The 15,372-nt window shown below is 40.2% G+C and overlaps 1 protein-coding gene and 1 long non-coding RNA gene across 3 annotated transcripts in view; one reads left to right on the forward strand and one right to left on the reverse strand.

Annotated features, from left to right (window-relative positions):
- Positions 1-93: 93 nt before the first annotated feature.
- On the forward strand, positions 94-12,913 carry FAM161A (FAM161 centrosomal protein A). 2 transcript variants are annotated; one of them, XM_074864473.1, is made up of 8 exons: positions 94-642; positions 2,231-2,368; positions 3,388-3,638; positions 4,109-5,293; positions 5,705-5,872; positions 8,877-8,976; positions 10,012-10,166; positions 10,793-12,913. In XM_074864473.1, exons 2-8 carry the CDS (start codon positions 2,318-2,320, stop codon positions 11,247-11,249), a joined length of 2,367 nt encoding a protein of 788 aa, XP_074720574.1. In that variant the 5' UTR covers positions 94-642; positions 2,231-2,317; the 3' UTR covers positions 11,250-12,913. The 2 variants fall into 2 exon arrangements, with proteins under 2 accessions (XP_074720574.1, XP_074720575.1); XM_074864474.1 differs by lacking the exon at positions 5,705-5,872.
- LOC141941557 (uncharacterized) overlaps positions 4,477-15,372 on the reverse strand; it is a 67,057-nt gene continuing 56,161 nt past the window's right edge. The window contains exon 3 of the long non-coding RNA XR_012628373.1: positions 4,477-4,620. This is a non-coding gene — a long non-coding RNA (uncharacterized LOC141941557). The remainder of the gene's footprint in view (positions 4,621-15,372) is intronic.

Consider the following 15,372-nt stretch of genomic DNA (forward strand, 5'->3'; position numbering starts at 1 on the left):
CTGAGTCTTTGCTTTATAATTTTGCTAAAAATAAGGTAAACTTTGTTATATTTGTTTTTCTGTGCTGCACGCTCATACATCACTCTGAAAAGTTTAATAGCAAATCATTAATTCTTGTAATATATTCTAAAAACAGCCCTGATGCCAGCGTAGAGCTGCTTCTCTAAAAGTTTTCCATAATGGAGTGGTGGTATTTCCCTGAACTAGGACTGGAGTATCTTTGCAGCGATAGGACTGCATTCCTTGCTCTGTTTTGTCTCCTGAAGTCGGCAGTGATTGCTGATGCCAGCACATGAACTGGATATTAATTACAAAGGGTAGTTTGCTGTAGCTCATCCAAACTAAACCTACTTCTAAGAAGCCAAGGGGAATATTACTATAACTAGGCTTATCGATATTAATAAGGGATTTATTTAAAATCAGTTTTGGATAACAGGTGCATTTCAAACAGTTGTAACTGTTGTGGTTGCTTCCATCACAGTGGTGTTCAGTTCCCAGTTCTGTTGAGGAAAACTGCAGGAGCGAACGTTAATATCTGTTAATACCTGAAGGAAAGGGGTACCCCATGCTTGTGTCACTGTACCTCTGTGCATTAGCTATGACGCACGGAAACAAACTACAACACCTGAAGTTACAAAGCAGGTATGTTTGTTACAGCACCGCGTGCGTGGGGGATCGCTCCTCCAAATCGCACGCACACCAACAGCACATTTTACAAGTATATATATACAATATAGATCTACATATTCATAGGGTTACACAATACAAACATACATATGTATAAGTAAGGGGGAGTTAGTTCAAAAGGCATGTGTCAGCAGTTCTAAAAATGTCTGTCATCTTTGCGCCTGTGTGTTGCCTCCTGGTGGTTGCTTTAGGGGTCCTGAGGAGAGAGAATCATCATCTTCCTCACGTTGAACTTCTCACCCTATTCCTCCGAGCGTGCACAGATTCTCCTAAATAGTTTGTTAAACCACAGGAGTGGTCCCAACCAGTTTACTCCCTCTATCTTATCTAAAAGCATTAGCACACTAGCTTCTACTGTCCATCTATGGCTATCTGTACTCTGCAAGGACTTAACTTGTTAGAACACATCTGTTTCACATGTTTCTTAACTGCTTTGTTTTCTTTGTTATGACAAATACCAGTCCCTAACAAGCTTAATCCTTGAGGAACACAGTAGTCCTTGGTAAGTTTCAAAAGAACAATCAAGGCAAGCAGGATTATTAAGCAATATTCAGAAATCATAAGTTGCTGTAAGTAAATAAGTTGCAAAGCAGGTGGTCAGTTCCCTGTATCAGAGCCACAGCGAAAAGCCTAGCTGTCCCAGGATCCAATTAGTTTAATTAGTTCTTAATGTTACATTTCAGAGTTTAGAATAAACATTTTTCAACTTCTTAGCCTGGTATTTTGAATTAACCCTTACATCTTTATTATCGCTTTATTATCCCCCTCTTTAAAAGGGGGAATTCTTTTTAAAGGAGAAATCTCCTTAAAGGAGAGTATTTTTTTTCTTTCATGCCTGATCAGAGGTGTAGCTTTTGAGTAAACTTCCACCACTTTGTTGACCAGCTATTGTTGACTTTCCTATGACTTAGCAATTGAAGTAGAACAGCCAGAATAGTTCAAATCCTAAAAAATAAAGTGGATAATCAATTTAGGCATTAATGCTCTGCATGAATTATTTATTGGCTGTTTGATGCCTTACCCCACAGGATGACATCCAGCAAGAGCCATTTGAGGTATTAACTTCGATTAAAGCTTTCCTTCCTCATCACAAACTTCCAGTTCTTGGCAAGACTTACAACTAGTATTGTGTGTGATGTAATCATTTCATCTGGTTCTTTGCGTGAAAATGTTTGTGATTCACTACAAGAAGTAGGTCCAGCAAGAAGAACGTTCTGCTGATCCCAGTTTGCCCTTATTCTTCCTTACTCAGTAATTGTTTGTAGTACAAACTTTGAGACAGGAATTCAGTAATTTAAGGGGTAAAAAAAGGGGCTTATGGAGAAAACTCCAAATAAAGTCTTGCAGAAAGTGACCTAACCATGGGTACGGCCAGCGGAGGGCAAGCTCCGCAGCTGCAGACGATGGAGCCAAGTGCCAGGCCTCCCTCTGTAAGCCAAAACGTCTTGCTAACAATTTTTTTTCCTCTCTTCGTCTTGCTTTTTTGTCTTTCCGGTAACACCTCCACCCCTCCCTGCCGGCGCTGCCTCCCCTCCGCGCCAAGGCCTCGGCTCCCAGCCCAGCGCCCGCCTTTTCCGCTGGAGGGGCCGCCTCCCGCCGCCACCTTCTCCCGGCCTCGGGGGGGGGGGACATGGCCGCCTGCTGTCGCCATCCGCGCACCCGGGCGTCCGCCGCCGCGCAGGTACCGCGGGGAGGGTGTGGGGGGGCTCCGCCGGGCCCCAGCGCAGGCCCAGGGGCGGGTAGGAAGCGGGAAGCGCCGTTAGGGCTGGGTGAGGGGCTGAGCCTAACGCGGCCGAGCTTAACGCGGCCCTGCGCTCTCCCCCCGCCCGCCGAGCCACGACAGCGTTGGAGGGGTTTTTTTTCCCTCCAAGGGCTCAGGTAGGAATTGGCGAGGATCAAGGCCGGGGAAGAGGGTTGGAGGGTTCTGCGGATCGAGAAAAAGGAGTGAAAAAAGTAGGGAGGGCTGTAATGAAAAACCTGACAAAACATAAACAGGATCACTTGTTGGAATGTCAAAGCTTATTAAAATACCTCTGTGTGGAAAAGTATTATTTTAATTTCAGGATAAAGAAACTAGTCCTGTAATTTTTTAAAACGTGGTGCTTAAAATATAAAGGAAGCCTTTGTAATGCAGACTAACCTGGTTTTAATAACGTCTCTAAATTCTCTAAGCTTTAAAAATATTTAAAGAATGTGCTTACCTGCACCCAGCTGCAAGCTGCCAAACAATATTGGAACTATAAGCTGTGCAGAATCCCTGACATTTCACCCTAAAATCATGGAAATGGGAATAAACATGTATAGACAAGATATCTAAAGATAGATTTTTAGAATGCTGATGGAAATGGGAGGTAGAGAAGGTTTTGTTTTCTTTTAAATAAAGGCTTTTTTAGAGCTGCATAGGAAAGGAAAAATTACACTTTACAAAATAGTTAAACTTTTCTTTGGATAAGCAAGTCCTTTTGAACATATTTTCTGGTATTAATATATTGATTACAGGGACAGACTTAGGAATTTTACATGCTTTAAATAGGGCCCTTAGGCTATCAATTATTATGCAATAAGATTATTCCATGCAACTCCTCGTTACCATTTGGTGTTGCTCTATCATTTATTAGACTTAATTAGGATAAAGCAGTATCAAGAACCTTGTTCGCCTTTCTTCTAACAGTCAGAAAACTTTACAAACATCTCTTCTAGGATGGTTTTGATTTGGATTCAAATACCGACAGAGAGCAGCAGACCCTTTCTCTAAATGGAGACTGTGACAAGCACATAGACTTTTCCAAAATGTGCAATTCCAATCAGGAATATTACTTGAAGGTAGAAGAGTTGAAGAATGCCCACTTGGAGACCATGGCAAAATTAGAAAGTATGTATCGGAATAAACTGTATTTAAACGGAGTACAACCCCTGGACAAGAAAAATGCTGCTTCTAACAGGTGTTGTAGGTAAGTTTGGTGGTACCTTTTCTCTGAAGATTCTTAAATGCTTTGCAGATGTGTAAAACAGCAGGTTTGTTTTTTTTTCTGGGGCTGGAAAGTGTTACTCTCCCTATTTCCTATAAGCAGATAATCTTAGAAAAGTTAGTTTTAATAATAAAAATGCTTATTCACCTTGCTAATGGACTTGTGAGATTTACAGGTGTGTGTGCAGCAGAGACTGGGCAACATGTTTAGGAACCCACAGCACCTTTCCTTAAGAAGTGCTGACTTGTTTATGATCAGCACGCACTTAAAACCGTGGTCTGGTGTGAGTGCCCAACGTGCTTCTCTTTTTCCTTCTCATCCCCCTCTCCTCCTCCCCACCAGTGCTGTTCATTTTTGTTTCTAATGGTGATACCTTGAAGTGGAAGTTACTGACTTTGCATCAATGTTGGACTGGACTCAAAAACAACTTTTTTTTTTTTCCTTTTTTAAAGGCCAACTTGGGAAAAGAGCTCGTATCAACCTCTCGATTTGCACAAATCCTTTTCAGACTCTGACTTAAGCGATCCCTTAGGCTCAAGCATATCTGATGGGTCTGACAGAGAATTAGTGTTTGAAGAAAACGGTAGTGAAACGGCATCATCTGCATTTGCTAAGCAACGGATTGAAAAAATGTGGGACGGGTTCTCTGTGGAAGACTACATCTCCCACACCAGACACAGCATACCAAGTTCACCAGCCTTCAGAAGGATACGGAAGAAAGAGAAGGCATGGTCACCAAAAGTTACTGTGCCCAAGCCTTTCCAGATGACTATTAGAGAAGCTAGAAAAAAAGAACAGAACGTCAAATCAAAGTCACAGATTGAAATGGAAAATAATTTATTGAAGAAGCAACTAGAGGAAGAAGCGGAGTGTCAGAAAAAATTCCGAGCCAATCCAGTGCCTGCTACCGTTTTCCTTCCACTCTATCGTGAAATTGTGCAACAAAACGAAGAACGCAGGAGGTCTGTGAAAGAGAGAAGCAAACTCAGGCTCTTGGCTTCTCAGAAGCCATTTAAATTCCTTGAACGAGAGAAGCAAAGGAGTGAAATTAGGAAAAGGCAATTAACAGACCTTTCCGCACCTGAAAAGAAAACAAACCTGTTCAAAGCAAAACCAGTTCCTAAATGTGTTTATAGTCCAGCAGTTAATGACAAGCTAAAGGAGGAAGAGCTCTACAGAGAAATCAGGATCAGAATGAGAGCTGAAGAGTTGCTGCGTAATTCATCTCTACCCAACAGTAGACTGGCTTTAAAAGATATCAGTAAAAAAAAGAAACACAAGGGCATTGAAGCAAAGCAAACAGAACACAAACCCAAGATCAAATCAAGTGTTCCAGATTTTGAACGACTACACCAGAAATTTCAGAAACGGTTCATGCAACAAAGACAAGTGAAACACCTTACAGTCTGTGAACCTTTTGATCTTTGTACCCCATGTATTCCCTCAAACAAGGAGAAGATTTTGAAGGACATTCAAGAAGATGAAGAAAAGTTGAAAGAAACACGCTGGCCATATGCCTCGCCAAGACGGAAACCTCAAATAAAACATTCAAGTGCAAATTCATATCTCTCGGGATTTGGAGAATCTAAATCGCCAAAAATCACAGAATCCACAAGACGACGGCGACAAGCCATAAGGTGACCCCTTTAGTGATGCTCTACATTTTACATAAACTTTAAGAGTAGATTTCTTTTGTATTTCTACCCATGTAGTCAGTTTTTTCATACAGTGAATAAAATGACAGAATTTATTAATGTAAGGGCTTAATTATATGACTTAAAATATTTAAATATAGGACTTAATTAGTATGTATGATTGTTAAAGAAATATTAGTGCATTTTCCTTAGAATGTCCATAGGAAAGGGACAAATGACTGCTGTTTCCCAGGATATGCTTGAATCCCTTAAAAGGGCACATACTGTGTATCCTCTCACGCCAACCCTGTTTTCACCCTCTTTTTTCTCTTTACAGTCTCCTTTGCCAAAGCTTCCTTTCAAGTCTTGCTCTCAATTTAAAATTAATTCAGCCTTAGTTTATTTTTCCATCAGGAATTCACTTGAGGAAAAGAGAAAGCTGGAAGAACAACAAAAAAGGAACAGAACAAAGCAGAAACAAAGAACGAAAAAACTCCAGAAAATTGTAACAACTCGGGCTGAGGCCATTGACCCACATCAGAGCCTAGCTCAGATGTCTAAATCCAAATTAAAAACATTCAGGTATTTTGTCACATTCCCCTGAATCCTGAACCTCTTATTCTACATTGTATGTTAAACATACAATGTAAAAAAATGGCATAGTCTAAGTTTACATAATTACACATTTGGTAAATTATACACTGTATAAGCAGCTAGTAAAAAAATGGTCCAAATTTAGTATTTCAACTGGGAAATGGTTGCCCCTTCTAATGATTTCAATCTATATGTTCCACCTTATAGATTAGCTGACAGGAGATTCCTGTGTTTTCTCAATTGACATATCAACTAAAGAGGAAAAGTTTAAAAAAAAGGAAAAGGAATAGTGTAGTTACAGACTATCCTTGCGCTGCTGGATTGATAGATATGTTGGTACAACTTTGGTGGTAGCAGTCTCCTAAAGTAGTGAACATTTCACAGTGCATTTCTTTGTCCCAACAGGTCCCCGCTTAAGAGGGAAAATTAGAGCAGGAATATTATTTTAACTTAGCACATGTATCAACCACTAACCAGGAAGCTGCTGGTGGTTAGGAGGAATGGGATCCAGAGTTACCTTTAGTAGAGATACAAAGGAAAGACTGTTCCTACACAACTGAGAAAAGTAGTCCATGGGGAAAAACATCAGGGCCTCCTCAGCGTGCCATGAGCCAGCCATCCAGATGGCTCCAGCTCTCTTGATGCTGATCTAACTCCAGAATCCATGCTTGACCTTGTGTTTGTGGCTAATTTAACTATTTCTGCTTCCTGTTCTTTTTAATCCTAGAAGAAAAAAGAGTCCTGTTTGAGTGAGTCTTTAGTGAGGTTTATAACCTGTCTTGGCGTGATGGCACTGCAGCAGTATCATCCATTTCAGGTGCTGTGTGGAGCCAGTGAGAGGGACTGACTGCTCTGCCCCTACTGCTTCGTGCGTAGGCAGGATTCTTGGGCAGCAACTATGAATCCTAATTTCCATTAACCAGGCAAATTATTAGTAACTGACAGTAGCAGGGCAAAACAATACAAAAGATCATGAGATATGCCTGATTACGAGATTCATAGCTTGGCCTAGCAACTTTTAAGTTACCATGCTAAACACTTTAAGGTGTTTAGAATATGGTCCAGGCTAGAGATCTTTTTGAAATGAGGGTGGAGGCTCTGGCTGTCTTCACAGCTGCAAGTTGAAAGGTAACAAATAAGGATTCCTCATTGTTTTCTTGCTTCACATGGGTCTCTCTTTATAGCTAAAATAGAAAGCTGTGTATTTATTCTTTATGCTATAAATATACTATAATCTTTAAACTCTGGGCTGTTACAAGCAAATCTGCTAAAATAGCACAGCACCACCTGCGAGACAACGCTGCACATCGTTCCACCAGCAAACTTTGTAATGGTTTTTCACTACCATTGTGGCTTCACTGTGACCAGAAAGAGAAAACGTAGTGGAAACTGAAGCACACACATTCTCAGATGCTGAAAGCATGGAAGTGCAGTGGCTCAGCCAGGATATGCTGGAAGCAGCATTGCAACAAGCCTTTTGCTTGGCTGTGGGGGCAGGCAGTGACTATCCAGCCCACATCTGTGCCCACCTACCACCTCCCCCAAAGACAGCTGAAGCCGCAGCACCCGTGGGAAGAAGCAGTGGTATAGGAGAAGCAGGGCTTGCACGGGGGCCTGGAGAGCAGGGATGCAGTGGTAGAGATGCAGGTCAAAGAGGGCAGTCTCTTCTAACTCTTGTTACAGCCAGAGCTCAAGCACAATTGCTTTTGTAACACAACCAGCAGATACTGTTAATAACAGGAGCTTCATAATGTACGTGTCCTTGGGCAGATGATCTGCTGACTCTAGGACAGAAGCAGAGTTACAGTAGCAGGGTGGAGAATTAAGAGAGGCAGTGGGTGTGTTTACAGGTTGGATTTGAGTTCATTCAACAGCGAGCTTCACATTACAGTATTTAGCTTAATCAGATTTCAGGAGTAGTGTAAAACACTCATGTAGTTCTTGTCTGCGCATAAAACTGTGGTATTACAAAGCAAGATTACCTCCCTAGTGCTGATGCATTAAGGCTGGTACAAGTGCTTAACTTGATAGTGCTTATTTCAGCATAGGCTGGGTAATAAGGTTTATTAATGTAAGTGCTCTTCTAACAGATAATTAGGCTTGTAGAAAGCTGCCTGAGAGAGCAAGCAAGTAGCAACAATGAAGTTCACTCCCTTAAAATGGAGAGTAACTTGCCTTAATGCACAGCAATATTGCAGAAATACAGAGGATGGTAAGGGAAAGAGGCCAGAGGAGACAGAAATCCAGCTCTCATCAGACACCCTTAATGCTAGAGCTGGCCCAGTACAGAGGCAGCATCCCAAAGTGTCTCACACCCCCAGGATTACAGCCCATGCTACCTGAATGATCTAGTGCTTGCTGTGATCTGAGATACCATTTCAGTTGATGAATCAAGTTTCATCATCCTGCTCTATTGACTGGGCCCTTGACAAACCAACTAGGGAAAAAAAACTGTACTGTGATCCAGAATGCAGCCACCCCTCCTGTGAGACAGACTGGTAAAGTAGCAAGATTCTTATCATACTTACATTAAAGTACTGATTTTTATTTAATGGTGTTAATTTCCTGGTGTATTCTGATTTTATCAGTCACTTCAAACTGTTTAATTTTGCTTAGAACAATTAGAATATCTGTATGAACTCAGCATTTAAAAAAACCTAGGTATCAAAAAAAACCCCACTCCTGGGCACTCAAAGAAACTAAGACTCCAAACTCAGCCTCTGTTTAACCTCACCAGCCAGGACATCTCTGCTTATCCAAAGTGACTGCTTCAGAGACAGTTTTGTTCAGTACCTACAGGGAAGCAATTGCTGTGAAAACGGGACAATATACCTCAGACCCTGTAACCACCATAAAATAATTTACCTTTTATGTATCTTTAAGTAGGACAATATTTAGTTTGTTATGAGCAATTTAGCTTTCAGCTGCTGTAGAAAATTACTTCTTGTGTTATAAATTAATAATAACTTCTCTTGTACTCTATTTCCCTTAGGAATTATGAGAAACAGAGAATGCAAGAATATTTGCAAGAGTTGCAAGAAATGGAAGAAAGAGTAAATCAAAGGCCATTGCTCTTTGAAAGAGTCGCTCAGGTTGTTTTGCTTCTGTATTGCTTCTTAATCTTATCTTCTAATACTGCATAAGGCATTTGTAGTCAAACATTTTTAGAAGATATTTGAAAAATACTTTTGAGACCAGTATTAGTCCGTTTCAATCTCCGTTGCCCCATCTGCATATAAACATTACTAATTTTGGTGACTAAGCATTCATGGCTTGCTTGCACAGGGAACAGAGATGCCTGTTCTAAACATGTTGTCCCATTCAGTTACAACATGAGTAACTCTAAACACAACAAAAAAAATTAAAGCAAAAATGTGAGAGGTTTAAGTTGGGAAAACAGTGATAAGAGAATTCAGGTATTCTTAGTGTTTATTGTAAAGCTCAGATGCAGTATTTTAATCTCTCCATTTCAGTACAACCACATGCTGGCAGCGTGGTCCCTGACCTGTTTCCAAACCCAGAGAGACAGCAAGTCACAGATCACGGCTTCCCTTGTCCCTTCTGTCTGTGTGGGCTTCCCAGCCTGCCATCACTGTGGGGCAGGAGCATCTGTGTAGATTGGAGGACGGGTCCTCCTCACTCAGATACTACCTGAAGGAACAGAATTTACACCCTTAGTTTCAGAGGCAGAGATACACATCTATGTCATTTGTTAAATAGCACTGTAAGATGGTGAATCAATACTACTTTTCTAGGGCAGCAGCTCCCAGAGAGGGAAAACAGAGGAGGAGGAGAGGGGATAAGGGAGAAGCCCTAGGAAGACTACGTTTGATTTTTTTCACATGTCCACATTTTCCCCCACCTCCTTCAATAGCTATATACAGAGGATATAGCTCTTCATTAGCCAGTGGGCACAGGGAGCAAACCACATTTCAGCTAGTACAGAAAAGGAAAATCTGGTGTAAAGATTGCAAGTATTGTTCTGCCATTCTTACCTGCAGTGAATAATCCTTCAACTTGTCAGATGCAATTAATGAAATGGAGTATGAATATAAACAAATTGTATCAAAAGACAGGCATTTAGCAATGCATTTAGATAACACATAACCACTGTGGTTTTCCTACAGAAAAATGCCAGAGTAGCTGCAGAAAAGCGTTACTCTAACAGACTGAGAGCGCTGGGGATATGCCCAGAGTTTGTTTCAAAGAAAGGACAAACAACTAAATTGCTACAGGGCTCCAGTGCTGAAGATTTTAGTAACTCCACTGATGCCAGAGAAAGGTAGAGATTACCGAAAGCTTTTTTCTTTTTGCCACTACATACCTAATAATTAGAAAGTAATTTTTGATGTGTGGGTTTGGTTTTTTAAAAAAAAATTACTTGTAGTATTCCACAGGTAAATATTTCACTATGTAGTTATAGTAATGTTACCATTAGTATGTATTTTTTAATGTTTTTCCTGAATTAAATATTATTTTATAAAAGAGGAGAGCAGTGGATATGTTACATAGTGCACTTCAAAGCAAAAAATGAAGAAAAACTTTTTTTTTTATTTGTTCCTTTCACCAAAACAATTGGCAGGTTGCTAGTAAGTCACTTCATTCTGCTTTACCTTTACTGAATTTTTGAAATAAACTTTATTAAAATTACTTTTCAATATCCATTAGGTGTTATGATACAAAAGGGAGTAGAAATGAAAAAAACTAACTATATAAGCAATACTGTTGAGTGACTTCCTAGCATAAAAGGAGACTCTAGTGTCCCCTCTTCCCTTTTTCTTCACCAGTTCCACCCCAGCCAAGTCTACGGAGGTTTGTCCTAGATTACCTGAAGGCAGTATTCCTTTAAAACCTACTGGGAGGCATCTTACCTGAAAATAAAATCATACGGGCAAATTGTCTTTTCAGGGTCAGCAAGGCTAAAGTGAAAGAAAGGGAGTCCTTTGAGGAAGCAGCTGGCAGCAGTCCTTGGTCTGAGCAGTCCTGGGAGGAGGAGGAGGAGGGAGAGAAGAGAAAAGGTGTCAAAACCTCCACCCAGGATGGCCAGTCCAGTGAGCTGGAGGATGAGGAAGAGGCAAGAGCCAGCCCTTATGCTCATCAGCTTTGCTCTGCTGGGTCCAGCCCTGCCTCTGACCAGCACTGTGAAGAGGAGGAGGAAGAGGAAGCAAAGGCAGGTCTGATGCTTGGCCATTCCCAGGAGGGGGAGAAGGATCAGTCAAGACCCAGGTCTCGGTCTGACCAGTCCCCTGAGCGTGAAGAGGAAGGTCAGTCTGACTCTGAAGCTGAGGGTGCCTTCAGATATGAGGATGAGGAATATGAAAATGATGATTCAGAAGAGAAACCCAGCGAGGATGAAGCTGACTGAAAGGAAGGCAGACAGGATGGCCCAGGGCTCAGGAACCTATTTCATTGCTGGCAGTGAAATAGACACCAAAGAAAAACTTGGCACTTAGCTACCGATACAAAATTCTGTGAATTTAAACCTCTTAGCTTAACAGTCTTTCCAGCGCAGAAATGTTGTCTATTTTCCAGTAAGAAAGATCAAGTTACTAATTTCCACCAAGAGAAGAATTTACTTTTATAAATCTTTATTCTAGGCTTCTGTGACATTAGTGCACCTCTGAAATGAAATGAACTGCAGCCACTGTTGATTAACAATGTCTTGCATGCTGTGTTGGTAAGTACTGAGGTCTTATGTCCAGCTCCTTCTACGTGCTGACAAGGTCAGATGAGATTTTGGAGTAATAATTTGCCATTATCAGTGCCTCCCAGTCTCAAACATTTCAGTACTTCTCGGGTCTGTTCCTGCAACATCTAGAACAGCAATGAATAGACCAGGGTTTATTGTGCAAGCTCTCTGATTGGTTTTAGCAGAGCAGCTGCTAGGAAGACCACTTGATGTGCAGTCAGACAAGACAGCCAAATCTATTCAGTTCCTCTCTCCTCTTCCCATGGGGTTTGTCCTCTGCCCACTTAAGTGAGCTGAATCGACTCAGAGATGGGTCAGATGAGTGCCAGGGCCAGAAAAGATGACTGCTTTTGGAGGAAACAAGCTGTTATATCAAATCAATTACTTTGTCCAGCTAAAATATTAACAGTATTGCAGTCACTGAAGGTTCTCCCTGTAGAGGAAAAAATGCCTAGAATACCCTGAGAGGAGCCACTTAAACTTTCACAGAGACTTTTAACATTTAAGTAAGGCAGAAGAGTAAGCCAGTAGAATAATATGTTACACTGCAGATCTTGTTACTGTATAACCAAGCTTCAAAACTCTTCCTTCAGCTCCATTTTGTTTTGAAGAGCTCTTCCCATGGTCTTGTAAAATCATTCTTTGTAACATAATAACAAGTGCTGACATTAATTTTGAATTTCTTTATTGAGACAGTAAGCATACACTGCAAAGAGAGGTTCTTACTACATCAGGTAAAAATGTAGCCCAGCAACTCTAGTTGCATGAAAGTATGGAAAGAAGGTCTTTAGTTTCTTACACACTTGCTGCACAGGACTTCAGCTACTACACAGCAAGAATGCAAATGGAAGGTTTGGGTTTGTTTGTGGGTTTGTTTTTTTGTTTTTTTGGTTTTTTTCCTTCTTTATATCAGTAGTACCTTCTACTATTACTAGCTTTCTTGCTAGCCTGTTGTATGCAATGTTAGGAGAGATAATAAAAGAATGCATCCACGTAACAGACCACAAGCAAGGATTTCAAACAAGCTTTGTCAGGACAGAGTAAAATGCAACATTGCACACGTGCTAAAAATGTGTTCACTGAATGGTAAATACATTTGTTAAAATACCAGGTTTGCAAGAGCATCTGCAATGACTAACAATAACGAGTTTTCTTTTTATTTTCTTCTGTGCTGCATGCACTAACTCTTGTTATTTATTTCTTCTGACTTTGAGAAACTATAACAATGTTTGGAAGTTTTTTATCATTATTACTTTTATTTATTTGTGAAGTGTGAGCATATCTAATGTGGATTTGAAGCAGTTTTTTACTTAAATAAAATATTCATTGTATATATGTCATACGTGAAAATATTAATCGTTACTTCACAAGGACAATTACAGTTTGCAATCTCCAGTTATACCTGACAATCCCACAATACAAACTCAAGGTTGGTTTGCTTGTGCTTGTCAGTATTCTGTAATTCTGAAGAGTTGTACAATAGGTTATTGAATTTGTAGTCACATATTACTGATATTTGTCTCTTTAGTATATCAGATTTTTTGAAAGGCAGCAGAGGAGCTCTAAATTATGTTTTTCTCATAAAAGTTATTTGAAGAGGTTTCAAATCACAAAAAATTCAAATCTGTTATTAAAGGAACCAGTTATAGGAATCACTGAGCAGCACAGACTTTCAAAGCAGAAGAATCATGAAATTTAAGTAAAAACACTGTTCAGAAATTGCATTACAAACAAGAAAGGGAGAAGCATTCCAATAAGGAATTGAAAAGGAAAGAAATAGCAAAGAAAAAAAATCAGAGGACAGAACAAAAATAAGGAGAGACAGGTCAGGATGAATTAAACCTCATGAAGCGAAGTACAGCAGTGAAAAATTCATGAAACAAAGAATAAGAGGCATGGACACCACGCTTTCATGAGATGAACAATAGGCTGGCCTAAAATCCAAATCATTATTTGAGTCTTTTATGTCAAGAGAATGATTTAAAATTTAGACAAAACAGGAAGAAACTAATAGGATGATGGCACTGAAATGCAAATTACTATATTTAAAGAAAAAACCCAAGAACCTCAACATGAACATCCAAATGCAGGTAAAAGTTTTGGTAAATTACCAAGATGCAGAGTAGTACCATAGGAAAGGAGAATAGAATATGTAGTACTTACTCAAAACATTTTGATGCAATTAACATGGAGAAAAAAAGTAGTAATTTGATTCACAAAAGATGATATAATAGAAGGATTTTAAGTTAAGAAGCTCATTAAAGGAGAAATGACGATGAATTATGCTTTCTGGGAAGCTACCTAGCAGGAGGAAGATAAATAGACAAGTTTCTCACAGATGATTGAATATTCTGTCTTTAATATTTTAATTAATGGCCACAGCACAAAAGTAGAAACATTCAAAAATTTGCAAAGAAAATGAGAAAGGTGTGTCCAAAACAAAGGATTAAAAATACCACATGGGAAGAAGAGAATAACTTTGCATGTAGACTGTAGTATTAAATAATAATTTTGAAGTGCAAGAATAATATTTCTTCAATGGGAATTCATCACCTGAAGCTGTAAGGAGACACCCCTAGCTGACTTGTTGAGCAACACTTATTGTACCACAAAATGTGATCATGAAGAAATCAACAGAATCAAAGGATGTGACTGGCACAGCAAGACTAGAAAGATGGTATTTCTAAGTCCACAAACGTTACAGATCCCATTCTGGGTTTTTCTAAGTGATTCTTGTGTACTGAATGTGAGCAATAGCTGTGGTTGGAAATTCTGTACCAGGCTTCTCCCTCCCGTGTATCTGCTCCCACCTGTCACAGGTTCCCACTGAGAGAAGCTGGAGAAGGTTGATACAGGCAGCCTGAGGGGTCAGCATTATCGTTTGGCTGCAAGGCACTGGCTTGCAAGTGTGTATCATGAGTAGGGGATACACATCCCAGGAAAGGGATGCAGATTCTGGAAGTTCAGCGCTCGCAGGCAGCGTGGCTGCTAGGGAAAGGCTCTAATATCTGGGGAGCCGGGGCTGAAAATGGTCATGAGGTCGTAGGGCCTGCACTGTAACAAGCCAGCTGCATTTACTGAGGTTTACAGACATCAGAAATGACACGTTTTTAGCCGTAGCAAATTCCTTAGGAAAAGGAGCATCACTACCAAGGAAACCAAGTAGAAATAGAAGGCCCACAGAGAAATAAAAATTATTTAAAATTACAGCCAGATGTGTGATTGTTCAGCGCCCATGCCCATCTAACTTGCACTGAATACAGTCCTAAAGTGTTAATATTGACAGGCTGTACATAAAGCCCATTTATATATATTTCAAGCTCTCTATATATTTACCCATATAGCTATATATATTTCTATGTTTTGAAGAAGCCAGAAGTTTTGGTTATTGTGTGTTTTCTGGGTGCAAGTGCAACATTGTGGAATTGTTCCGAGGGAAGTCAATAACAGTTTTGAAAGCTAACATAGAAGTGCCACCTGAACACTTCTTCTAAAAAACAAAGTGTCCAACTTTGAAAAACAGGCTGTGGTGGTTTAAACCTGGCCGTCAGCCAAACACCACACAGCCACTCACTCATCCGCCCCCACCCTGGGGAGAGAATTGGAGGGGTAAGGGTAAGGAGACTCATAGGTTGAGATAAAAACAATTTAATAATTGAAATAAAATTCAAATAATAAGAGTAATAATAGAAAATACAAACGAGTGATGCACAATATGATTGCTCACCACCTGCTGACTGATGCCCAGCCTGTTCCTGGCTAGTCATCACAGAAGAGAGAATCCTGAAACCACAATCCC

The sequence above is a fragment of the Strix uralensis genome, chromosome 3 (assembly GCF_047716275.1).
Source record: "Strix uralensis isolate ZFMK-TIS-50842 chromosome 3, bStrUra1, whole genome shotgun sequence".
Classification (NCBI taxonomy): domain Eukaryota; kingdom Metazoa; phylum Chordata; class Aves; order Strigiformes; family Strigidae; genus Strix; species Strix uralensis.

Excerpts from the sequence above, each read along its gene's own strand:
- FAM161A (XM_074864473.1), top strand. The coding sequence starts at position 2,318 with ATGGCCGCCTGCTGTCGCCATCCGCGCACCCGGGCGTCCGCCGCCGCG. Across the intron at positions 5,873-8,876 it reads TCCAAATTAAAAACATTCAG|GAATTATGAGAAACAGAGAA; the intron begins GTATTTTGTCAC and ends TATTTCCCTTAG. Across the intron at positions 10,167-10,792 it reads TCCACTGATGCCAGAGAAAG|GGTCAGCAAGGCTAAAGTGA; the intron begins GTAGAGATTACC and ends TTGTCTTTTCAG.